Genomic DNA, 26,103 nt, shown 5'->3' with positions numbered 1-26,103 from the left:
GGGGTTGGAGGTCCCTGGGGGTCCTGGGGGGGAGCAGAGACATCAAATGTGGTGGATACACTCCATGGACATAGTGATGGGGAGCAAGGAACCAGATGCGGGTACAGCAACATGGATGGATCTTAACAACAGTGGGAGATCTAAAACACACAGTGCTACTTATGTAAATGAAAACTACCTGCACGCAAGCAACAATATATCTATTTGGCAAGAACATATGCACAAGAAGAGGCTCCTTAAGTACATTAGAATGGTTGCCTCTGGCTAGGATGGGTGGGGAACGGGGTTGGAGATAAAGGGGGAGAATGAATGCGAGAGGAGAGAGACGAGGCTTCATAGACCAACGAGGATAATGCACCATGAGCCAAGGTGTATAAATAACTCAGTTGTCTGTACTTTAAGCCCAGCAAAGGAAAAAAATAAGTCAGGATCAGAGAGGTTAAGTAACTTGTCCAAATCACACAGTAGGTAAGGAGGGGTGGAAAGGGTGTCCAAATAACCAGGCCTCCTTACAGTGATATGGTAGCCGGATGCTTCAGCAGCAGGGGGGCAGGGGGGGAGGCTGTGTGTGTGGCAAGGTGTGTGCTTGGTGAGTTTCCTGTGCTCCAGGTCAGCTCTGACCCTCACCAGCTCTCCCTGTCCTTCCCAAATGCCCCCTGAGGGGTGCAAGTCAGTCCTCACCCTCCGGGAACTTTGATGACCTACAAAATGAGATCACGCTTGGAACGTGGCAGAGGAGTCAGAGAAAGGGGGGCTTCCAGGAGGCAAGACTTAATCAGTGTCATCTGGAATTTAGAAACAGCAATTCCAAGGTAACTCCTAGCTCCTACCTCCCAGCGGGCACTGCTCTGAGCTCACGTGGCACACACGAGCCTTCTAGGTGAATTCTATTATCCCCACTTTGCAGATTAGGAACTGAGGCACACACAGGTTAAGTGATTTAGGCAAGCCACACAGCTGAGAAGTCGCAGTGGGGGATCTGAACCCAGGCAGAGTGGGGTCCAGAGGCCGTGATCGTAACCATTCTGTGATTTACAAAAGAAATATGACAGATATGGTTTGACCGGCCAGGCCTTCCTAAAGGAGGTCTCCATAGCCATGACCCCTCCTGAGGTTCCCATGGGGAGGGTGGCACAGTCCGGGCCGGGGACACACCAGGCAGGACCCAGTCCTATGGTCAGTCGCAGGGGAGGGGTCCCTATCTGAAGTTCTCAGGGTGAGATTCAACTCCCCTTCCTTCAAATGTCCAAGATGGAGAGACCCGATATCCTCACGGTGCACGTATGGAAACTGAGGCCCAAAGAGGCAATGGGACTTGTTTCAGGTCTTGGGGCAACCGGCCCAGCACCTCCCCCTCTGGCTGAGACCAGGTGTAGCGTGTGCTAAATTGTGGGACCCCCGCTCCCCCCAAGTCCCTGCCCACCTCCCGGGCTCCCTCCTGACAGCTCCTTCAGGCCCAGGGCTGGGAGCCAAGCCACTTTCCCCAGAGCCAGCAAAGCTGGCCACGCCTTCCAGAATGCCACATTCCCACCTTCTCTCTCTCTCTCAAGCAAGATACCATCGCCCCAGAGCCTTGGCAGTTGCTGAGCAGAGCCTCCTCGAGGCCAGCCCTGATTGCCACTCCTTCTCCCGCTTCCCTGCCAGACTCCCCTCCTGGGCCCTCCCACCAGCTCAGAAATTAGGGGTCATTACCATCAGGGTGTGAAATCTGAGCACGGTGCTAAGTCATCAACACCCCAACTCTCAATCTGCCACAGGGCCCCAAAGTCCACCCCGTAACCGACAGTCAGTGCTGACACAGTGCCAGGAAGGAAACAAGTTCTGGGCCCGGCCCAAGCCAATGTGGCAGAGGGCAGGAAGCCACTGGCTCATTCTATTTCCCTTCCACTGGTCCTCCTCTGACCCCAGAGAGAAGCTCAGATCCCTCCCGCATGTGGGATTTCAGACACATTCCCAGAAGGTGCTACTAACTCTGGTGTTGGGGGCAGGGGGGAGGCTCAGGTTTTTGAAGATGGGGACAGGATGGCCCATTCAGCCACCTACCCATTAATCTAGTTATCTGCCCACGCATAATAATAGCTAATATTTATTGAGTGTTTACCCTGTGCCAGGCACTGTCTTGAGTGCTTTGCTCATCCCTATTAGGTAGAGACCTGTAGTCTACCCATTTTACAGATGAACAAATGGAACTACAGAGAATCAATTACTTGCCCAAGGTCACACAACGAGTAAAATGGTAGAGCCAGAGTCAAGCTCAAGGAGTCTGACTCTTGGGGCGCCTGGGTGGCTCAGTCAGTTAAGCGTCCGATTTCAGCTCAGGTCAAGATCTCACAGTTCGTGAGTTCGAGCCCTGTGTCTGGCTCTGTGCTGACAGCTTGGAGCTTGGAGCCTGCTTTGGATTCTGTCTCTCCAGCTCTCTCTGCCTCAAGGATGAGTAATCATTTAAAAAATTATATATATATATATAGTATATACATATACTATATATATATATCATATATATATATGGGCCTGCTATCCCATCCTCTATAGCACAACCACCCGCCAATCTAGCCTTTTTTTTTTTTTTTTTTGAGAGAGAGAGGGCGTGAGAGGCAGAGGGAGAGAGAGAGGCAGGGCTCACGTTCACCTGAAGTGGAGCTTGAGCTCAGCTGAAGTGGGCCTCAAGCACACCCGATGTGGGACTTGAACTCATGAAGCATGAGATCGTGACCTGAGCCGAAGTCAGATGCTTAAAGACTGAGCCACCCAGGCGCCCCAGTCTAGCCATTTACTGAGCACCTATGTATCCATTCATTCACCCACAGCCACCCTACCCAGACACCTGTCTATGGAACAGCATATGCAAAGGCTCAGATGGAAAAGAGCGGGGCATGCTTAAGAAATTAGCTACTGCGTAGAGTGAGGGAAAAGATAGCAAGAAATGGGGCAAGAAAGGTGAACAGAGCTCCAATCAGGGGGTTTGGCCCATCCACTGTCTGTCTGCCTACCAACACTCATCCTCCTGCCCACCGACTCTGTCCACGCATCCTCTGTCTGTCCATGCATCCATGCATGCATCCATCTATCCCTTTCTCCCTCCCTCCATCCATCATCTCTGTAATTTGGAAGGCAGAGACAGAGAGAGAGAGAATGGAGAGTTGGTTGGGTATGTTTCCTCCCTGCCAGTAATTTCTTATGACATGTTGGACCCCTGGGGGGAAAATTAGGACTTCTGGAGGTACCTGAATAAGTGGGATCATTTCCTCCTCTCTCTATTCACCGCATCACCCACAGTTCACAGGCCCTGGGAGATTGTGGGAAGAGGGAATTGCAGACAGGGTCAGTGCCAAAGTTAAAAGACCCTTCCAGGCCTTGAGACTTCAGCCCCCAGCCCTGCCCTGTGTCTCCTTAGGAAGACAGAAGGAACTGTGCTGTCAAAGGGGTGTCACAATGCCCCAGCCCACGCAAATTCTCCCCACCTGGGCACTCCCAGTACCTCCCAAGAGTCCCCGGGAGCTCCGGAGCCCCTGACCACCAGAAGTTCCATCTCACCAACAAGAAAGGCCCTGGTCAAGGATGTCCCAGGTGGGATGACCTTACAGGGCTGCATCAAGGCAGCCCAAGGTCACAGGAAGTCTGATTGACAGGAGAGAGTATGAAGGCCCCAGCCTGGCCCACCTGCATGGCTGCGAGCTGGGGCCCTCTTACAAAAGGCTTAGGGACCAGTGCTGCTGTGGAGCCCCCCCCCCCAATCCCCCGGGGGAGGGAGCAGGAAGCAGGCCACCATTCCTCTCCTCCCGTTCCTCTGCCCCTTCACTTCCCAGAGTCATTTCTTGGGCTGCTAGCCTGCACTTCCCAGTCTCCTAGGCAAACTTGTGACAAGTAACAGTGACAGCTGAAGCTTCCTGAGTGCTCAAGAGGCATAGGCAGTTTATGTAGAATGTCTCATTAAATCCTCGTGGTAACCCTATGAGATAGATTCTATTTTTTTTTTTTTTAAGAATTTAGAACAGTGTTTCACGCGGCAAGCTTTTTGTTTTTTAATGTTTATTTATTGATTTTTGAGAGGGAGAGAGAAAGAGAGAGCAGGGGAGGGGCAGAGAGAGAGAGAGAGAGAGAGTCAGAATCCTAAGCAGGCTCTGTGCAGCAGAGAGCCCGACGTGGGGCTTGAACTCACAGACCATGAGATCGCGACCTGAGCCCAAACCAAGAGTCAGACGCTCAACCAACTGAGCCACCCAGGCGCCCTGTCCCTACGAGATAGGTTCTTCAGGTGTTCCCCCTTGAGAGGTGGGAAAACGGAGGTACAGAGTGTTATAAAGTACTGAAAGCTCAGGCACTTGGTGTGAGCGGTGGAGCTGGGATTTGAACTCCAAGCCCCCAGGCTACACAGCCTCACAAGGGAGCTAAGGCCAAGCTCTCTCGGCCTCCTCATCTGCTCCCTCCCCGGCCCCTCTGCCCCACCGCACACAGACAGGCTCTCATAAAGGTTCAGATGAGCTTGTTGGAAACCTGCAAGGAACTGCCGGATGAGGCTGATAATAATTACTATTTGTATTGTGCCCTGAAAGTTCCCACACTCATCGCACCCCCACGACACACTGGTGAAGCAGATGGCCTTATTATCCTCATTTTGCAGGTGAGGCCACCAAGGCTCAAAGAGGTTCCGAGACTTGCCCAAGGTTGCCTGACCTGTAGGGCAGAATGAGGCCCTGAGCTCAGGCCTTCACACTCCAAAGCCCGGGCACATTCCCTAGTACCGGGTGCCCTGGGAGGCTTAAGGGCCTCACCCGATGCTGTTCTGTTTGCATTTCAACAGGGCCCGAGGCCTCCCCGCCAGAGAGTGAGGCGCGGATGGCAGGCGCTGTGCCTGAAGTGTTCCAGGCGACAGTGTCTTCCCAGACCCGCATATGAGATATTCTTGCCCTCCTCGGAAAGCCCCGCTCTCGAGTCACCCCCATCCCCTTTCCAGGCCCTGGCAGCAAGGACAGACACTATGCCTGTGGGGTGCGGGTGGAGGGGTCATAGAGGGAGAGGTCTATTCGGGATCCTTCTTTTGGCTCCAGCTGGAACCCCAAGGAGAAATAGGGTAGTGGGATTCGGAAGGGAGGGAAGGGGCTGGGGAGACCCTCTACTTGCCCTCTAGGCTACTTTGCTCCGTGGACCCAGAGGCCTTAAGCCTCCGGCCTGAAGGCTGGCAGGAAGCAGGGACGGAGTTAGGGGTCTTCCCCAAAGCTCTAAAGCAGGCATCTCCACCTTGACACTTGACTCGTGTGCTGCTAATTCTCTATTGCGGGGCGGTCCTGGCTCTGTAGGATGGTCAGCAGCATCCCTGGCCTCTACCCACTTTTGGCTGTGACAATGGGGATGCTATTCCCCGCTGGAGGCCAGTAGCATCCCCATTGCCACAGCCAAAAATGCCTCAGGCATCGCCAAATGTTCACGGCCCCCCAACCCCCTGCACTTGATGGGAGGACTGGGAGGAGGAGCCGGTTAAATGAAACCAGACGTTAACCTGGAAAGTATGCATCCGGGCCCCACCCTCCCCCCCAGAGCTGGCTGTGCTGGGCCCTGGGCAGGCGATGGGGTGTTCTCAGCCCTCTGGGGTTAGTCACCTGGAGCCTGGCTGGGCCCTCGGAAGGGGCAGGGCAAAACTGTGCTGCCTGGGCTTCCTCCTCCTCCCCCTCTTCCTCCTCCTTGCTCTGAATCTTCTCTTCCTCCTCCCTTTCCCCTTCTTCCTCCTCCCCGGGGACGGTCCCTCTGCCCTAGTTTCTGTGAGGGCCTCATCCCTAGATGTGCTCAAGGCCTGGGTCCCCCTCACCCCAAGGCCCCAAATGTTGCCGTAGCAGCCACTGGGGCATAACTGGCAGGTACACCCAGGAGGGCCCAAGTCAGGGCCTGGGCTGGGGCAGAGAGAGAGGGGAGTGTTCAAATCCTGGTTCCCCCACTAACTAGTCTGGAGCTGCGGGAATTATGGGGGGGGGGGGGTCTTCGTGCTTCGATGTGAACTTAAACGTGCTTCGATGCCTCCAAGCCTCATCTTCCACATTTGAGACATGGGAGTAACACCTCAGATGGCTCTTAGGAGCTTTTGCAGAGCTGAGCGGCTAGTGCCTGGAGCTGGGGAGATTCTCGGTCCCAAGAGCAACATTATCGCTCTTCCCTCTGTGGTTCTCTGGTCAAACCCCCAGCCATTCTGAAAGCACGTGCCTCTGTCACTCTTGACACCAGCCTCGCAAGCCTGAGGTGCGGGATCCGGATGGCCAAGACTGAGGCGGGGTGTGGGGTGGGGGGATGCGCTATGGTTCCCTCATCTCCAGATCCGTGGCCACGGGCTGAGCCCTTCTGCAGTGTCGAGAGGACCGGAACCCCACATCCTCAGAATCATACTTAATATGCTAAACATCCTGCAATGTCCAGGACTGCCCCACAACAAAGAGTCATTGGGGGCGCCAGGTGGCTCAGCCAGTTAAGCGGCTGACCTCGGCTCAGGTCATGAGCTCATGGTTTGTGAGTTCCAGCCCCGCGTCTGGCTCTGTGCTGACAGCTCAGAGCCTGCAGCCTGTTTTGGGTGCTGTGTCTCCCTCTCTCACAAATAAACATTAAACATTTTTAATAAAACGAAAGAATTATCAGCCCACAGTGTCCGTGGCGCTGAGGGCAGGAAGCTCCGATTTGTACAAGTTTACGTTGTGGTGTCTGTTACCTGCACACTCAGAGCCTGGCGTATAAGAGGAATCATTTTGAATGAACGAGTGAACCAGTGAAGCAAATAATGTCATATCCTCAGCTGTGCTAGGAGATGGTAACTTCAGACTCCAGCGTTCAAGGCCCCGCAGCGTTCCCGCCAAACTGGGAGATCCGGCTGCCCCTCTCTTTGGCTGCTCTCCTGCTGCCCAGAACCCCCATCAGGAGCTCAGCAAGCTGACTGCATGAGGGCAAAAGTAGACTGGCAGCCCCTGTCCTCCCAGGGCGGTGGACACAGGATGGAGTCATGGAGTATAGGGTGTGGACCCTGGGGTCAGCCAGGCCTGAGTTCAGTCCCAGCCTGGCTCCTCACCAGCCGCCTGACCCTAAACTTGTGACGGACATCCTTACTACAGCTTTCTCAACTATAAATAGGACGCATGACGATACCTTCCTTAAAGGGTAATGCGAGGATTAGAAGAGATAACCCATGTAAAGAGTTTGGTGCTGTGCTTGGAGCCCATGGTGAAGAACGATCACTGATTACCGCCATCATAGCTCATTTCTTGTGTGGTCCGCCCCGCTCCTAACCCCACGGCCAGGCCTCAAGGGCTCTGGGAAGGCCGTTCCACGCTGTTCTCCAGCATGGTTGTGTGCCAGCACTGGGTGAAGCCCCAGGGGCACAAAGGGGACTAGGATGTGGTCCTGAACACTGGGAGCGTTTTATAGGCTGTTGAACCATTAGCAGGAGCCCGGAAGGACCAGGATTTGGGGTTGGCATGAGGCGAGCACAGCACCCAGGGCAGCAAGATGTAAAAAGGGGTTCGGCGCACCTCTTTAAAATGTGCACTTGCCTCCCCCCAGTCCCAGCCTCACAAAGGATCACGTCCCAAGAGGAATGCCTGAAGGCCCAGAGGAGGGTGAAACAGGGGTGGGGGCTGCAGCACCAGAGGCTTCCTGGAGGAGGTGTCAAGAGGGCTGCTGGCTTGGAAGGAGAGGAAGAATTTTGAAACACACAGCTGAGGGCACACACATTTCTGGGTAGGAACCTACGGCAGCAAAGCTGGCTTGGGAAGAAAGCCCTGGGCAGGTTTGAGTTGGGCATGGCGTTTGTAAATTACATGCAGAAGGAAAGAACGTACATTCTCTCTTGGGTACCAGGGATTTCTTCTGTAAGATGGCAGGGGTTCAACTTCTAGGAGCTCTGTAGCGAGGGCTCCTTCCCGGTTCCGGTTCCCCGGGGTGGCCAGGAGGACTGCGAGGCTGGGCCGAGCCGAAGTGGGTTCCCCTCCCAGCTGTCACCTGGAGGAGCGGGACAAAGCCAGCCTGGCACCGAGGCATCGGTCCTTTGCGCTGTGCTGTTGTGACTGTGAAGGCCCCTAGTAAAATGAATATCTGGTACCTGGGAGACGGTGTGGGGGTCAAAGGTGAACAAAATAATTCAGTCCAGGGGGTAAACAAATGTCCCTACAGTGGGATCCTTGTGGCACTGGGGGCCTCCTCGAGGGGTAGACCTCCACGCCCAGTCAGCCAAGAATGGCGATTATGAAAAGCTGGCATTGTCACTTTGTAACAATGAGAGGTGTTCTAAAATAGAATGGGCTGGCTGGTTGGAAGAACACCCCTTACTAGAACCCAGTTCAATTGAACCAGCCTTTATTGAGCGCGCACTGAATGCCTTGGTCTGGAGGAAAACAAGGAATAGGATTTTGGAGGCCATTATGTCAAGGGTAAGGTTGAGAGAGCACGGCCCTGAAGGTGCTCGGGGCCAAAAGGGAAAGAGAATCTCCCTGATGGATGGGAGGGAGGGAGGGAGGGCATGCCGGGCTGGGGGATCGGCCCCGGACAAAGGCAAGGAGGCCTGGAAGGACACGTTGCCAGCAGGGGTGATCGGCGGAAGGTCCGGCTAGAGCACAGGGCGAGGGGAGCCCCGTCCTCAGAGTTCTTGCTTTCCAGGCTAGGGGCCTTGAGATGTCTAGGCAGTAGAGAGCAACAGAGCACAGGCTGGGAGGCAGGAGGACAGGAGGGCTTGGTAGAAAGCTGAGTAACCCTTCAGGAGAGAGGAGGGAGGCCTGGCGGGACAGCGGCAGAGGAGGGCCAGATGGGAGTGACTTGGAGGACAGGGACAGACAGACAGCTGGACGTGGGGGAGATGGGGGGGGCGGGTTGAAGATGAGCCCGGCTCTTAGCCTCTGAGCTGGCAGAGGCCTCTGGAAAGCAGGCTGAGGTCTGCATCAGCACGAGTCAGGTCGGGCCCCGAAGGCCGCCCCCCACCTGGAGGTGACTGTCTCCACAGCCAGCAGAGCTGTCTTGGGGTGGCTCCGGAAGCTTCTGACGGCTGCTGGCCCCTTCCCCGCTCCCACCCTCGGGTTTAGCCGTGGAAGCCCCGGTGTCTGATGCCTCAGCGCTGGCCTGCTTTCCATCCCCACAGGACTCAAAGAAACCCTCAGCACCCAGCCAGGAGCCGAAGACACCGTCGGGCAAAAAGCTGAAGTTTCCACGCCCTCCCCTGTCCCAGTCGTGGAAGCGGGACCGTGAGCAGACCCTGGTGGCGGCCTACGTGCCGGTGGTGGTAGACCCGAAGGGGCAGAGCCTGGACAAGCTTAGGTTCAAGTTCTACACCTCCCAGTACTCCAACTCCCTGAACCCCTTCTACACCCGGCAGAAGCCTACCTGTGGCTACCTGTACCAGAGGGACATGGACCACACCCGCAAACGCTTTGACGTGCCTCCTGCCAACCTGGTCTTGTGGCGCTCCTAGGCCCCTGCCAGTCAGGAGATGCCACCTGCACCCTCCCCCGCCACAATCCTGGGTCCAGGAGGGGAGGGGCACTTGCTCCAGGAGGAGCAGACCATGCCCGGCCTGAGACAGCTGTGCTGCGCCCAGTGGCAAAGGGAGGTCTCTGTCCTCGGCAGCAATTAAAGTTTGTCCTTCCTTTCCTTGCCATCTGAATGGGTGGCTGTGGGTGGGTAAACTGAGGCCACAGGGGTGTCGTACGGCAGGTCACGTCCAGAGATGCCCAAGGCTTAGAAGCACTTGATTCTCAGTCCCCTCCCCCTCCCCCACCCCCACCTCCAGGAGTGACCTCAAGCCCCCTCTAGGGCCTCAGTCCCAAGCAAAGCCCATGCTGGTCACACCCTCCCCATAGGCCAAGCTTGGCAAGCCTGCCAAAGTCAAGAAAGAGAGAAGTCAGCTGGCGGTGGCCTGGGTTGGAGCAACCCCTGGAAAATGGGAAGCAGCACAGGGGGCAACGCAGTCTCTGGGGGGCCTCCTCTCCAGCCCTAGTTTCACATCCACCTGTCTCTTCTGACTTGTCGTTTGTTGGTGGTGGGACGGATTTCCCATCTCGTCTCTCCTCTGGTCCAGAAGAGCTGACTCGGGTTAGTCAGGCTCACGGGCCATGGTTCATGAAGACGGGTGATGAAGGCAGAGGGCACTTGACCCAAAGCAGTGGCCTGAGTCCCCGGTCGCCGCCACCTAGAGGCAGATCCGGCGCTATGCCGGGGCCAGCTCAGGCGGTCCTGAGGGATCCGACTGTGGGCATCTCCTCCCAATGCCACAGCCAGTGACTTCGTGTTGGTAACCACTGAAACCAGCAAACGCCCATCATCTGGGGTTTCTTCTTTCCAGAGAGCTCATTGTTAAATATCTGCCATCACACCACTAGGTGGATCCAGCTGGTTCCATTTCTAGGACTCACAGCTCATTCTAGCTGGGGTGGGGTATTCAGTGGAGCATACTTTTGGAGCCTAAGTGTCTGGGGTTGGCTTGGGATGGAGGGACAGGATGTCTGGAGACCCAGACAAGCAGCCAGTGCACTGGCCACGCTTCCTCGGACGCCTTTCTCTGAAAAGAAGATGGTGAGTAGGGAGGAGGGACATGAGCCCTCCTAAAGGTTGTGTCACAAGATAGAGTCTAGGTTTTTCTGTTTGTTGTTGTTGTTGTTGTTGGAGGCTCTCTTTCAAAAGCCAGAGGCGGGGCACCTGGGTGGCTCAGTCGATTAAGTATCCGACTTCAGCTCAGGTCATGATCTCAGGGTTCATGGGTTCGAGCCCCACATGGGCTCTGTGCTGACAGCTCAGAGCCTGGAGCCTGCTTTGGATTCTGTGTCTCCCTCTCTCTCTGCCCCTCCCCTGTTCACACTGTCTCTCTCTGTCTCTCAACATTTATTTTTGGGACAGAGAGAGACAGAGCATGAACGGGGGAGGGGCAGAGAGAGAGGGAGACACAGAATCAGAAACAGGCTCCAGGCTCTGAGCCATCAGCCCAGAGCCCGACGCGGGGCTCGAACTCACGGACCGCGAGATCGTGACCTGGCTGAAGTCAGAAGCTTAACCGACTGCGCCACCCAGGCGCCCCTCTCTCTGTCTCTCAAAAATAAATAAATGTAAAAAAAAAAAATTAAAAAAAAAACCAAAAGCCAGAGGTTTTGGGGGCACCTGGGTGGCTCAGTCGGTTGAGCATCTGATTCTTGACTTTGGCTCAGGTCATGATCTCACGTGTTCATGAGTTTGAGCCCCGCGTGGGGGTCTCTGCTGACAGCATGGACCCTTCTTGGAATTCCTCTCTCTCTCTCTCTCTCTGCCCCTCCCCTGCTCTCTCTCTCAAAATAAATAAATAAAATTTTTTATTAATAAAAAATTAATTTAAAATATCAAAATATATTTTATATATTATTTATATTATATATTTATATATTCAGAATATATTATTTTTTAATTAATTTTTTTATTAATAAAAAATTTTATTTATTTTGAGAGAGAGAGCAGGGGAGGGGCAGAGAGAGAGAGAGAGAGAGGAATTCCAAGAAGGGTCCATGCTGTCAGCAGAGACCCCCACGCGGGGCTCAAACTCATGAACACGTGAGATCATGACCTGAGCCGAAATGAACAGTCAGACGCTTAACTGACGGAGTCACCCAGGTGCACCTAAATAAACTTTAAAAAATAAAATAAAGTCAGAGGCTTTCCTCAATTGCCTGGCGATCCTGGGCTGGAGGTCGGCCATTTGGCATCTGTACCTGATTGTCAGTGTTTGAGGAGCCAGCATGGGAAAGAGCTGGGGGGGTCTCTTCCTTTGCAGACTTTCCCTTCACTCCCGGCTTCTAGAATGACCCTTCTCTCTCCTTGGGGCCCTCCAGTCCAAATGTCCAGAATAACCTCCAGCCAGAGGCAGGAGATAGGTGTGGTAGGGCATCTGGGGAGCGCGTGGCTCCTTACACAGGCTTTCCACCCGTCCTATTTCTGCCCCCTGTCCTGCACCCCACTCTGTAGGGCACCTTCTGCCCCATGTCTGAGCCTCCACAGTTCTGTGGCAGGCATAGGCATCACGTCTGTACCATCCTCCACACCCTCCTCTTTCAGAGTGTTTGGGTTTCCACTTCCTGCGCTGAGACAGTTACAGTCGTCCATCTGCCCTCTGTTGTCCAAAATTTTATTAGAACCTCTCACCTATTTCCTTCTTTCTCTTTGTCTCTGTGGACTGGTGGGCTTAAAAAATGTTATTGTGGGGCGCCTGGGTAGCTCAGTTGGTTAAGTGTCTTGACTTCGGCTCAGGTCATGATCTCATGGTCCGTGGGTTCGAGCCCCGCGGCGGGCTCTGTGCTGATGGCTCAGAGCCTGGAGCCTGCTTCGGATTCTGTGTCCCTCTCTCTCTGCCCCTCCCCTACTCACACTCTGTTTTTCGCTCTCAAAAATAAATAAACACTAAAAAATAAAAATAAAAATAAAAAACGTTATTGCCATTTTAGCTGGATTTTGAAAAGCAGAGATAAATTTTTCAGTGTATGTGTAACTAAAAGTTCCATGTCCAGTCAATCATCCAACAGACCCTTGCTGAACATCCGAAGACTGGGTCCTTAGGCTGCAACCATCTCTGCCCTCCCAGACCTGAGAACCTTGCGGGGAGGGGTGGGGGTGGGGTTGGGGGCCCGGCATTTTCACTCCCCCAACTGACACCTTCTCCTCTCCCTTGGAGAATGGTCTCCCCCTTGAGGTTCACCTTGGTAGAGCAGCCTTGATGGAAGCTTCCAGGAACCTTTAAAGAAGCTGGCCCAAGTCCCGCATCGGTGTGGGTGGGATAGTCCCAGGAGGCAAAGACCTGGCACTCAGAGCTCCGTTCTGTTTCTGCGGAGGTGGAGAGTGGGGGTCGGGCAGCTCTGGAGGGGAACCAGTCGGGCCTGGGATTGCTGCCCCTCGCATCTCTTCCCAGCCTAGCTTCCACCTCTGCACACCTGCCCCACACGCTCCCTCTCCTCGGTACCGTTCAGCCAGGTAGATCCTCTCACGCTGGTATATGGCGATCTATCCCAGGAGGGATTCCTGCAGACAGAGCAGCCTGGGGAAGCCACACGGCCTCTCTCTGACGTGTCCCACCACACGAGCTGTCCACCCACTTCCTCCATACCTTTCTTGGTGTGGATCCCAACCCTCTCTGACTTGGCCATCCATGTCTGGGAGAAGAATGGAGAGCAAGACTGAGAGAGGCCATGGAAGAGGGAGAAGCTGGGCTCTGGGATTGGGAGGCTGGGGGGTTCCATTCCCATCCTGGGTCTGGGCCACCTCCAAAGGGATTGAGCTCACCGTCGCTGGAATTTTCCAGGCAGAAGGGCCACAGGGAAGATGCTGGAGTAGGGGCTCGAGGGGCCCTCCAGCTGGACCCTCGAGATTTAAAGGCTTAAGCCAAAAGCCTGGTGATGAGGTAGAAAACTCTGGTACCACCACTTTGAATTTCTGTGGACCTCACAATGACTTTTCTGTCCCCACTTCCTCTCGTGTCACGTGGAAATAATACCACCCCCACAGGGCTATTGTAAGCCGATTCCACAAGCTTAGCGTGCTGCCTTGAACACAGTAGACATTGGATGACAGCTCCACCCTACTCTAGCCTTACTGAATTCTTCCTTCGGTCATGCATGTACGCATTCACTCACTCAGTGTTTTATTTATTTTTTAATTTTTTAAATGTTTTTATTTTTGAGAGAGAGCGAGAGAGCACACAAGTTGGGGAGGGGCAGAAAGAGAGGGAGACACAGAATCCGAAGCAGGCTCCGGGTTCCGAGCTGTCAGCACAGAGCCTGATGTGGGGCTCGAACCCATGAACCGTGAGATCATGACCTGAGCCGAAGTCAGACGCTTAACAGACTGGGTCACCCAGGCGCCCCGCACTCAGTGTTTTATTGGGCTCAAGTCCGTCAGTCAAGTGTTACCTTCACAAAGGTACTGAGGAGCATGTTTACAGAGAAGTGGGCACAGTTGAGGGCTGGTGACATGGCCAGAGAGTGGCCACAGAGGCAAGCCCTTCCTACTTCTAAGCCTGAGAGGTACAGGGAGGTGGCTTTGTCACCGCAGCTGAGAGAAGGCTTTCGTGGGAGCTGTGGCTGAGGGTAGAAGGAATCAGGGCTCAAACTACGACCCAGCAGGGAGGGTGGGGAGCAAACGCCCAGACTCTTCTCTTTTCCTACTAGCCAGTCTCCTTCCACTGCTTCCCAGGGGATGACCTGCCAGAAGCCAGAGGCCCCGGGGAGCCCGAGTGATCCAGTCCACAGGGGTCAGCCTCCTGGCACTCAGAGCACACAGAGGAAGGTGGAGAATGGGTGGGGATGGGGCCAACGGGATAACCAGCGCATGACCATGTGGAATCGTTGGCACTAGGTGCTGGGAGGGTGCGCGAGATGAATAACACAGAGGCCTCCACCCCGAGTTCCTGACGACAGGCTGACAATAAACAGCTGCGTATAATTTGAGAAATCAATGAACCTCATGTATGTTATAAATAGAAGTGTGAACATTGTTGGGGCGTCTGGGTGGCTCAGTCAGTTAAGTGTCCGACTTCAGCTTAGGTCATGATCTCACAGTTCGTGAGATCGAGTCCCGTAAGTGAGAGCCCCGCGTCGGGCTCTGTGCTGACAGCTCGGAGCCTGGAGTCTGCTTCCGATTCTGTGTCTCCCTCTCTCTGCCCCTCCTCTACTCTTGCTCTGTCTGTCTTTGTCTCTCAAAAATAAATAAATGTTTAATAATAATAATAATAATAATAATAAAGAACGGTGAACATTGTCCTAGATGTGGTGACCCCTATGACTTCCACCTCCTGCTGTACCCGCCTTGGCACAATCCTCCTCTGAGCGTGGCTGAGATCTGTGACTCACCACTAACCCACGGAGTGTGGCAAAGGTAACAGGATGGCATTTCCTTGGTTAGTTACACAATATAAGCTTCCATTTTAGCAGATTGGAGAGAGATTCTCCTTGCCGGCTTGATGAAATAAGCAGCCACACTGAGGAGCCTGTGTAATAAGGAACTTTGGAAAGTCCTAGAAACTGCAGACAGCCTCTAGTAACCGAGAGTGGGCTCCAGATAATGTCTAGCAAGAAGCCAGGGCCCTCAGTCCTATACCCAGGAAATGAATTCTGCCAACACGCTGAATGAGGCAGAAGTGGATTCTTCCCCGGTCAAGCCTCCAGATGTGAACGCACCCCAGATGACACCATGATCACAGCCCTTTGGGACCTGGGGCAGAGGACCCAGTGAAAGCCAGCACAGAGCCAGACTCCTGGCCCACAGAAACTGTGTGATAATAAACATGTAGGATTTTTTCTTAATTTTTAAAAATGTTTATTTTTGAGCTAGAGAGGCAGAGTGTGAGCGGGGGAGGGGCAGAGAGAGAGGGAGACACAGAATCCGAAGCCGGCTCCAGGCTCCGAGCTGTCAGCACAGAGCCTGGCACAGGGCTCAAACCCACGAACCATGAGATCATGACCTGAGCCGAAGTCAGACGCTTAACGACTGAGCCCCCCAGGCGCCCCTAAACGTGTAGAGTTTGAAGCTACGGACTCTGTGGTAGTGTTTAAGCAGCCTAGAAAGCTATTATAACACATCAGCAAACCATCGGTGCGCCGAGGCAAGAAAAATGAATTCTGCTGAGATTCGGAAAGGTTCTCGGAGGAGGGTGTGTCTGTAGGAAGAGTGGGGAGGATATAAACCGGGAGCGTTGGAAAGATAAGCTGCCACCTCACCCTCGACTCCTTCAGTCCAAACCCCAAAGCCGAGAGGACTCCGAAGACAAGGACGTGAGCCTGGGCCCCAAGTTCACCGGAGGAGCTTCTCTGGCCCCATATCCAAGCCATGTGCCAGGCGGCCCCCAGCGGCCACTTGCCCAGTGTGCCCTGCATTCACCTCTTTAGGTAGAGGAGAAGCAAAGCAGTCTTCTTTGGTTTCTTGTTCAAAAACAGCTGACCTCTGTTTTTTGTGAGCAGTATGTGTTCATTGTGAATCATTTAAAAAATACAGATAAGTTTTAAAAAGCAAAGATTAGGGGCGCCTGGGTGGCCCAGTCGGTTAAGCATCAGACTTTGGCTCGGGTCATGATCTCACGGTTCGTGAGTTCGAGCCCCGCCTCGGGCTCTATGCTGACAGCTCGGAGCCTGCTTCCGATGCTCTGCTCCTCCCATGCTCATGCTGTCTTCCTCTCTCTCAAAAATAAATAAACATTAAAAAAAAAGCAAAGATTATACTATCGCTGGTGATGTCATGACCCAGAAAGAGCCCTGTTCACATTTTGGTTGTTTCCTTTTAGTTACACGTATCATGTACACAGCAGTGTCGTGTGACAGGGACAACCTTTGTCACCGACAGGCCCCTAGGCTTGGTCTAGGAACTTTCCAGGATCAGCTGTAGCAGTTCACCATGCACCTGTGTGGTGGTGCCCTCACACACACACACACACACACACACACACACACACCCCAGGCCATAAGGCACACGCTCAACGTCCCCTATCCCCATGCCCGTGGGAGCTGATGGTGTCAGGTGTGGAGTCAGATGGAAGGTTGAATTCAAGCCTCCTGGGATGAGAGAGATACAGTCTCTGGGAATGTAAGAATGTGGTCAGAAGAGGACCAGTGAGTGTGTGTGTATGCATGGCTACATGAACTTGTACACTTTAATGGAGAAGGGGGTTCCCTCTAGCTACTCAGGACTCGTCTTGGAAGCCCACAAACTCTGCATGATTCAGGCATGCTTATACATTAACTACCCACGGTGTGACTGGAAGCCCTCAGTTGTGATGGTCAAGTGCAGTGCACAGTATGTATAACCGTACACAGCAGTCCTGTCAAAAGCCCACAGTTGGTCCAGCTCTGGAAGAGGCACCAGCTCTATCTCAGACGTACCTCAATTCCATGTCGGAGGGCAGGAACCAAAAACATTGAGAGCCCACTGAAAACAGGAGAAGAAGGGAATGGAGGTCACAGGATCAGAACAGCCACCTATTCGGCCCTGGTAAGAAGGGATAACGAGATTACAAAACGGGTAAGAAAATCCTCTCACCTATCAGCTCAAGGCTGTAATCCTGGGCCTCTGCTTCCCTAAGCTTTGTTCTATTTTCACTCTTCTTTCCTAGGAGCAGTCCCCATTGGCCGCAAGGGTTTAGTGGGGACTTAACACCACTTCTCTGGCTCCTCCTGCACTTGGCCGTGGGGTTGCACAGCCCCCCATTACCTTTGTCTCTCTGCTCACCTCCTCCTGTGCTGTCTGATTCGTCAGATCTTCTTTGCTCAGCTCTGGACCACTCCGGGCTGTGAGCGAGGAGGGCCTGCTGTTAGAAAGCCGAGCCTCCCTTGTGCAGGGGCAGCGGGGAGCAGGATCCATCCACCTTGGGCGCCGGCCACAGGTGGGGCCTGGGAGATGGGCAACGTGATGGATGGTAAGTCGGTGGAGGAGCTGAGCAGCACCGAGTGCCACCAGTGGTACAAGAAGTTCATGACCGAGTGCCCCTCCGGCCAGCTCACCCTCTACGAGTTCCGCCAGTTCTTCGGCCTCAAGAACCTGAGCCCGTCCACCAGCCAGTATGTGGAGCAGATGTTTGAGACCTTTGACTTCAACAAAGTGAGCAGGGAGGCCTGGGGTGGGGTGGGTGGGCGCTGGAGGGCCGCCCCGGGAGGCCTGGCCAGTGCGGGGCTGCGAGGAGCAGGTGCCAGAACAGTGGCGTCTCCCGGAGGAGGGGGCGCGCTTCTCTGTGTATCTGGGGCTGTGTTAGGGAGTCCGTGGATCTAATGTTCACTGAGCACCTACTGTGATCAGGCACTGGGGGTTCAGAAACGAACCAGAGCCTGTCCGTGCCCTCACTTTTCCAGGGGAAGACAGAGGGGTCCACGGATTAGTGTACCCAGAGGCCCAGTCTAATGGCTTCCTCTCGGTTTACTCCAAACCGAGTGGAAACACTTACAAGACAGCTGTTGGGCACTTACTGAGTGCTGGGTGCTATACCTGGCGCTTTTGCCCAGGCCCTTGGATGCTCGTGGGGTGCAGGAGGAGGAGGAGGGGAGAGGAGAGAGCAGGGTGATAAGTCTGTAGCCCTGGCCAGCCTGGCACAGGCAGGCCCGTGTTACATGGGTCACTCCCGGTGCTCTGGGGACAGACAAGGCTGCCTGGTAGCTGGGACGTCCAGACTGCTCCCAACTCCAAAATGCCCAATGACCTCAGCTCACCTTCTCTCAAGTCGGTCCGAAGGTCTGCACGGTGGTCGAACTGTCATCTCCCCGAGTAATCACCAGGACTCCTGATCAGCTGGGGGGGGGGGGGGTGCTGGGTACAGTGAGTTAGGGCCCTTAGCTCTCATCAGCTGGGTGGCCTCGCGCCCAAGATCTACCCCCCATGCTCTGCTCCTTGCCCTGCATCTGCCACAGAGGTTGAGAGCATGGGTTAAGGTAGTTGTTGGTGCCAAGAGCAAATCTTCCGTTTGTTTGGAGCAACTGAGTCAAGATGCAGCGGGAGGGGAACCCAAGGCTACAAACCCATCTCCCCACCCTGGCTGGGCCCCACCCCCGCCCCGGCGCTCACCTGGAAGCATGAGGAGGTGATGTCACCCTGCCATGTGCCCACTGCAAGCCGGGGGAGGCTGCCCAGAGCTTTCCCGGCCCCCCTCGCTGCCCGGAGGGTCCAAACATCACTGCGGACGGGGCTTCTAAGGACAGCTGGGGCTCAGAGGCTATTTAAAACTCACTAATATTTAGGGTTAAGGGGACAAAGCAGATTATGGGCTCTGAGTCCCAACCTCAAGGTGCCCACTGGCTTTCCTGAAGGGGGCGCGGGGGAGCGGAGCACTGGAGCTTGTGTCATGGAGACCAGAAGGGATGGCATCAGCATGCTGGACACCCCCCCCCCCCCCCAATGCTCCAGGAGAAGGAATAATTCCTGAACAGGAGGGAGAAGGGTCAGTGGTTGAGCCTCAACACCTGACACCTAAACACACCGAGGTATCTCAGCTTCTCACCTGTAAGGAAACCCTTTGGGTCAAGACACATCTCCAAAGGGACGCCCGAAAATCACATATATGACACCAGGGAGGAACAACCCATCAACCTTGGATTTTGCAAGCACCACCTCCACTGTCCCCAACCTGACTTCCTTGATTGAGCCGGGCACACCTTTGCCTCAGGGCCTTTGTGATGCCCGGGACCCTTGTCCTCCAGAATTCTGCTTGGCTCACACCTTTCCCTGCTACAAGTCTCTGCTCACATGTCTCCTTGCCACTGGCACTTGCCCTGATTTCCTGATTGAAACCCTATTTCACCAGGACTAGCCCCTACCCCTGCATTTCCTGTCCCACCTTCCCTCCCCCGCCCCCCAGAGCGTACCTCATCTTCTGACAACTGATACTGAACAACACGTGGCCACTATGTTTGTTGTGTCTCCCCTCTTGGAGTGTGAGCTCCATGAGGGCGGGGATTTTTGTCTGGCTGACTCATTTCCGTATCTCCAGCATCTAGAGCGGTGCCTGGACCATCGTAGGGGCTGAACAAATGTTTGTTATACGAGTGAATGGATCGATGAGCAATCATGAGTTCAATAGGCTAATTACGTATTTTACAATACACATTCATTTAAATACATAATTATTAAAATGAAGAGTATCTCTGTAACATCTAAAGGGCTTTGCATACATCCACGGTGTAAACCACACTTTGGGCAATACCGCCTCCTACCCATTGTCATGAGCACAGAGCAGACTGGCTACGAGATGGGACACCAGAGTGTGCGCTAAGTTAAACAGGGGTGTGCAAACGATGGCCCGTGGTCCTATTTTTATAAGTGAGGTTTTATTAGAACGCACCACACCCACTTGTTTACATACTGCCCAAGCTGAACTATTTGCTATCTGGTCGTCTATAGATAAAGTTTGCCAGCCCCTGAGTAGATGGCAGTTATGGCCCAGCGTTCTGTTCCGGGGTGGGGGGGAGGCTGGGGGGTGCAGCAGTGTGAGTGGGAGTGTGATCCTGGGGATAAACAGGTACTTGGCTTACTTCAAAGTTTTGCCTGGGCTTGGCCGCTCCTGGAACTCAGGCAGGTGCACACAAATCGATGTAAATCTTCACTCCTGCGTCTGAGCGCCGGGTAGGATTTAGGAGGCCCGGTTTCTAGGCAAAGTCTGGCCATTCATCGGTTGTTGGTCTAACCCCTCCTCTCAACTTTAGCTTTCGTCTGGAGACGGGGACAAAAATCCCACCTCTAGGGATGGTGGTGAGATTAAATGAGTAAAGCAAATGAAAATACTCGGCACGAGAGGCACTAGAAAGAAGTTAGTATGACTGTAGTATCATTACTGAATCTCACCCCAAACACAGTCTTGAAAAGTGTGCATTCAGCTTCGGGGGGAGGAACCGAGACTCAGAGAGGCCCTGTGCTTGTTCAAGGCCACACCTCTCCTAAGATGTCCATTATCTTTCTGGCACAAGAGCCCCTACCTTTCTTTGTCTTTCCCAATGTTTATTTTATTTTTTAAATTTAATTAATCAATTAATCGATTAATTTATTTTTTTAATTTACATCCAAGTTAGTTAGCATATAGCGCAATAACGATTTCAACAGTAGGTTCCAGTGATTCATCCCCTGCGTATAACACCCCACAAGTGTGTTCCTTAATGCCCTTTACCCATGTAGCCTATCCCCCCACCCACAACCCCTCCAGCATCCTTCTGTTTGTCCTCTGTATTTAAGAGTCTCTTCTGTTTTATCTCCCTCCCTGTTTTTATATTATTTTTGTTTCCCTTCCCTAATGTTCATCTGTTTTGTCTCTTAAATTCCACATATGAGTGAAGTCATATGATATTTATCTTTCTCTAATTTCGCTTAGCGTCATACCCTCCAGGTCCATCCACGTAGTTGCAAATGGCAAGATTTCATTCTTTTTGATTGCCGAGTAATGCTCCATTGCATTTATATACCACATCTTCTTTATCTGTTCATCTGTCGATGGACACTTGGGCTCTTTCCATACCTTGGCTATTACTGATAGCGCTGCTATAAACATCGGGGTGCATGTGCCCCTTCAAATCAGCACCCCCATATCCCTTGGGTAAATACCTAGAGGTGCAATTGCTGGGTTGTAGGGTAGTTCTATTTTTAACTTTTTGAGGAACCTCCATACTGTTTTCCCATCCTTTTCTATTGCCTATTTTTAGCCATTCAAAAAAATTGTGGAAGTAATTTTGTACAGCTCATTGTGAGCATTTCCCACAATCCAGAGAGATAAAACATGAAAAGCGGAAGTATCCTCACCCTGTGTCCTCTTGCCCAGGGGAAACCTCCTTGGCTGTTTGCTTGCTTCTCTGAGCATTGTGGCATGGGTGGGGGTTGCTTGCTCTGTTCTGAGGACACCCCTGGGGGGGTGGGGTGGGCAAAAATGGGATGAGCCAAGGCGTATGTGAAAGCCTAGCAACCCAGAGAAGCACCAGGCAAATGTTCACGGTGATCACGACACCCACCGTGGGGCTCCACAGTGAGCTCCGGCTCATCAAGGCCTCACCTGAGGCCCAGGCCTGACACTGGGCCAGGAGATCTCAGAGGCCGTCCTGCCCAGCCTCTGCCACATCTTTAATAACAGCGCTCCAGCCTCTACTTGCTCGCTTTCAGTGACAGGGAGCTCATTACTGCACGAGGCTGGCCCTGTCCACCATGGGCAAATGCCTGTTAGAGTTCTTCCCGCTGACCCCAAATGTGCCTCTGGGTAACTTCCTGGTTCCAGAGTCAGGGCTGTGAATAAATGGAGGAACAGAGGCTGGATTCCAAGTTCACACACTCCGAGTCCTATGCTCAGCCTTTCTGCAAAACACAGGCTTCCCTCTCCCAGCCATACTGGGCTTGCCGGTGAGATGGGCAGAGGCAGGCCTATGTTCTGTGCTTCCCTGACCCCACTGGTGCGGCCTGTGAAATCCGGGGGGACCCTGGAGAAATAGCCTGCAGGCATGTCTTGTGCCCCCCTCTCCCACGGTCAACCCCTCTGACACTCAAGAAGACATCACCTTTCCCGGGCAAGCCTCCCGAGCCTCTCCTCTGGCCCTTGCCCAAGCAGAGTTGTGTGTTCTTGTTCCATAATGTCCTGTCCAGATGTGTTGCCATTACATCGTGATGGCATCGTGACCTCTTTGTAAAAAGAACCACAGTAAGGGTAGTGACAGGAATAGCAAACATTTACCGAGCCCTTACTATATGCCAGGCAGTGTTGCCTGCTTTAGTTACATAAACTCGTTTCATCCCTCCACGGTCCCACAGAGGCAGGTAGTATTATAATATTACAGATGAGGAACTTACAGAGACAGCGGGTCCTCGGTCCCAGATTCCACAGCTTTGAGAGGGGTGAAGCCAGGATTCAAACCGGACCCCCAACACTGCGCTCCCATCGGGAGCCGGTTCATGTCTTACTGGGTTCCGAAGCCTCTATCACAGCGCGTAGTAGGTGCTCAGTAAAGTTCAAAGAATGAAGGGAAGACTGAGAACGGTGCTCCTTGCCTCCGCATCTACCTCCTGCCCTCTCCCCAGCTCTGAAAAACTCAGCCGAACCATGCCCCCTTTCCCTGGGGGTTCGCTTTCTCTTCCCCCGCCTACACACACCTTCCTGCTGCTGGAAGGGGCTCAGGCTTGAGAATCACATGGGAGCAGCCAGTGACCGCCGGCACCGAAATGCCAGTGAAGAGGCGGCAGCACCGTGGACACCCCCTGGGGGCTGGTTTACGGGAGCTGGCGGGGCAGCCTCTGGGGCAGGCGGGGAGGGCCGCGCAGGGGTCGGGGACAGACGGGGCGGGCCCCGGCAGGAAGGGCGCGGGCGGCTCGGCCTCTCCTCGGGCCTCCGGGGAGCGGGCTCAAGGCGGCCGCCCCTCTCGCCCAGGACGGCTACATCGACTTCATGGAGTACGTGGCGGCGCTCAGCCTGGTCCTCAAGGGGAAGGTGGAACAGAAGCTGCGCTGGTACTTCAAGCTCTACGACGTCGATGGCAACGGATGCATCGACAGGGACGAGCTGCTCACCATCATCCGGGTAACTCCAGGTGCAGAGGGCCGGGCCCGGGGCGGGGGCGGGGGCGGGGGCGAGGGCGGGGCCGCGCCCTGGGCGGCCCGCCCCCGGAGCTGACAGCCCGAGGGACGGCGAGTTGGGACTTCAGCAGGCGGAACCGCAATCTCACAACGGGACAGGCTTGGGACTGAGGGTCCGGGGGTGGGGGTGGGGAGCAGCTGTGGCCCTGACCAGCTGCCTGACCCGGGGCACGTGCCATCCACTCTCTGGGCCTCTGTTTCCTCCATCTGTACCAAGAGGCAAACTCCTAAATCCCCTCGTTGCCTCTAGTGCCCACTCTGTTGCTCGGGTACCGCGGAGACAGAACTAGGACAGGCCCCCACACTTCTTTTTCTCCCCAGGCCATCCGAGCCATTAACCCCTGCAGCGACACGACCATGAGTGCAGAAGAGTTCACCAATACAGTGTTCTCCAAGATTGATGTCAATGGGGATGGTGAGGAGGCCTGGACGGGGGCGGCCAGGGCAGAGGGGCGGGAGGGCAGAGGGAGGCCACATCCTCCAGCCGCCCCTGCCCCAGCCACAAGGGTTGGCTTTTAGGGCCCCCTGGACCGGACTGTGGTCTCTGGCTGCTTTGCCTGCTCCCCTCGCAGCCACTTCCCCTAGCATTTGGCTCTGTCCCCCTCGCAAGACTCCAGCTCTGGGCCCCGGTACAACGCTGCCAGGGAGACGTGAGCACCTCCTCCCCGTGACTCCCTTTCTCTCTGCCCCAGGGGAACTCTCCCTGGAGGAGTTCATCGAGGGCGTCCAGAAGGACCAGATGCTCCTGGACACGCTGACACGGAGCCTGGACCTCACCCGCATCGTGCGCAGGCTCCAGAACGGCGAGGACGAAGAAGAGGGGGAAGGGGCCGGCGGCGGGGAGACTGAGGCGGCAGGCTGAGCCCACCGCCCGGCTGCTGGGGAGGGGATGCATGTTGGTGCCTGGGGTCATCATTGTTGTCATACTAGATACAGGCTCCTGAACTCAAAGCTCAGGTCGCCCCTCTGGGGTGCACAGTGGCGGCAGATGGGCCGGGGTGGGAGTCGGAAAGGATGGTTCCTGAACCCTGAGCAGGACTCAGCTGGTGGTGACTGCCCCCTGCTGGGCGGCCCTGGGGCCGTCCCTAGGCCCAGCTTTTCCCACCGAGTTTCTCTCTCGAGTCCCACTCTTCTAGAGCGGGGAGCTCTGACGCAGAGCTGGGCTTTCACGGACTCTGATGGAATCCTACAGACCCGGTGGCCGCAGCCTCCACGTGGGTGCCGCGATCACACACCGAACCCGCACCCCGGAACCCCGGAGCCTACTTGTGTGGTGCGTTGATTGTTCCTCCCTTCCACAAGCATTTATTGAACACCTCCTTGGTATGAATGCTAGATATTAGACATGCCAAGAAAAGGGTAGTCCTTACCCCCAAGGAACTCACAGGCTAAGCATCATTATAATAAAACATGCTAAGAGAAGGTATGGCACTATAGAAAGTCCTCATTTATCCGGAGGAAATCGGTATCTATTCAGAAGAGGCTGCCCAACACCCTTACTTCCCCTGCTGGCTCCGCAGTGGGGGGTGGTGCCACAGCTGTGTGACTCATTGACTGTGGCCAGCGTCCTGACCGTCCCTCGTCTAACCTAACTCCCTCTCGAGGGCTGTGACACCAGTTGGGAAGTGGGGCAGTCTGGGACAGGTGGGCCCCATTCCCATTCTTTGCATACCCCAACTTTAGGAATACCTGTCCAAGAACTTGGGGAGAGACACAGGCTGCAGCAGTTGTGATCATCTTTTCTAAGATGCTCTTTCTTCTGGGCTTTGCGTCTTCACATCAGCTGGGTGTGGGGGAAGTACAAGGAGTGAGTAAAAATCCAAGGGTAGGAGAGAGAAAACAAGGGGCAAGAGGAATGAGCTCCAGCTTGCGGAGAGCCCCACGAGGGGAAGGGAGGGTCCTACCCATCACTTGGGCCACCCCAGGCTGGAAAGTCAGCCAGGGCCTGAGCACGGACGTGGAGGGACAGAAGATGGAGATCAATGTCATGGGCAGCCTGGGGGGAAAAGGGAGTTGACATTTCTGCTTCTCTGGGTGGCTGCCTCTTGGAACATCCTGAAGATGGGAGGGGGGGAGGGTATTTGAACAGAATTAGGACATTTCCCCAAGTCGGTCACATACCACCTTCATGACTTGCAGACTTATCTGTGTCCCACTTGGGTTGCTATTATTTTTTAATCAACCCTTTTTCACCTAAAATGTGTTTCTAAAACAAACTTTATATGAATGGCATACCTATGAAATCGCCGTTCAGTAGGTGAGTTTTATTTTTCCTCCATCAACATAAAAACGTATGTATTCGAACGAGTTCCTGTTCTGAGTTCCTCAGCACCCCTCTTCAACCAGAGGGACTCCCTTTAAATCTAGTTTGTACACTAGGGTCGCATACAGAGTTTGTATAACAAAACAATTCCACATCTATAACAAATAATTATCTGAGCACTGCCTGTTCAGTCCAACCTGCTCACGGATGAGATAATTGAGGTTAGGGAGAGAGAAATGGTCGCCTTGGGTCACATAGCGGCTGGAGGCAAAGCCGGGCCTACGACCAGTTCTCCCCAGAGACAGAGAGAGGTTTCCCCAGCCTTCAAGGAGACACATCCGGCTTGTGGCTGGGAATCCTGGCAGGTCCATGCACGGGCAGGGGGCAGGGGGCAGGAGGCAGGGGGGTGGGGGCTGGGGGTGTGGTTGGGGGGGTGCAGAGTGTGGATGAGGGGTAGGGACAGGGACAGAAGGACTGTGTGGGGGTGTGGGTTGACAGCAGGGACTGGGGGAGCAGCACCAGGGCAGAGCTGAAACAGCCCCTTTAAGCACAGCCGACCCCTCCAAGGACAGGAAGACCAGGGCCTTACAGGATACAGTTTTCCCTTGTTGACACCCCTGGTGAGGACAGGTTGGGGAGGGGGAGGCAAGAGCCCTCCCCATGAACTCCTCAGGATCCTGGGGGAGGGGTGTAATTATTATCACACTCACCCCCCGACTCCTATTTCTGTGTCACACTGTGTGGGCACTCTCGTTGCTAATTTGGTCTTTGGGACCCCCCCAGCCCCACCCTCCCAGTATCCC

General features: G+C 54.4%; 2 protein-coding genes and 1 long non-coding RNA gene across 5 annotated transcripts; 2 read left to right on the top strand and 1 right to left on the bottom strand.

The window, feature by feature from the left end:
• The first annotated feature begins 3,309 nt into the window (after nt 1-3,309).
• Nucleotides 3,310-9,622, top strand: GUCA1ANB (GUCA1A neighbor). 2 transcript variants are annotated; one of them, XM_053222797.1, is made up of 2 exons: nt 3,310-3,567; nt 9,101-9,622. In XM_053222797.1, exons 1-2 carry the CDS (start codon nt 3,559-3,561, stop codon nt 9,428-9,430), a joined length of 339 nt encoding a protein of 112 aa, XP_053078772.1. In that variant the 5' UTR covers nt 3,310-3,558; the 3' UTR covers nt 9,431-9,622. The 2 variants fall into 2 exon arrangements, with proteins under 2 accessions (XP_053078772.1, XP_053078771.1); XM_053222796.1 differs by lacking the exon at nt 3,310-3,567 and adding an exon at nt 8,266-8,399.
• A 3,504-nt stretch (nt 9,623-13,126) lies between these two features.
• On the bottom strand, nt 13,127-18,817 carry LOC128315636 (uncharacterized). Of its 2 annotated transcripts, none has more exons than XR_008298611.1 (3): nt 17,185-18,817; nt 16,839-16,944; nt 13,127-15,622 (listed from the first exon to the last, which is right to left on the bottom strand). It is a non-coding gene; the product is annotated as an uncharacterized LOC128315636 (long non-coding RNA). The 2 variants fall into 2 exon arrangements; XR_008298610.1 differs by lacking the exon at nt 13,127-15,622 and having other exon boundaries at nt 16,118-16,944; nt 17,185-17,345; nt 17,457-18,817.
• GUCA1A (guanylate cyclase activator 1A) lies at nt 17,209-24,692 on the top strand. The gene is made up of 4 exons (XM_027057758.2): nt 17,209-17,553; nt 22,832-22,981; nt 23,359-23,452; nt 23,730-24,692. Exons 1-4 carry the CDS (start codon nt 17,353-17,355, stop codon nt 23,897-23,899), a joined length of 615 nt encoding a protein of 204 aa, XP_026913559.1. The 5' UTR covers nt 17,209-17,352; the 3' UTR covers nt 23,900-24,692.
• The last annotated feature ends 1,411 nt before the right edge of the window (nt 24,693-26,103 follow it).

This window comes from Acinonyx jubatus, chromosome B2 (genome assembly GCF_027475565.1).
Source record: "Acinonyx jubatus isolate Ajub_Pintada_27869175 chromosome B2, VMU_Ajub_asm_v1.0, whole genome shotgun sequence".
NCBI lineage: Eukaryota > Metazoa > Chordata > Mammalia > Carnivora > Felidae > Acinonyx > Acinonyx jubatus.
This window is presented reverse-complemented; position numbering and strand designations above follow the sequence as displayed.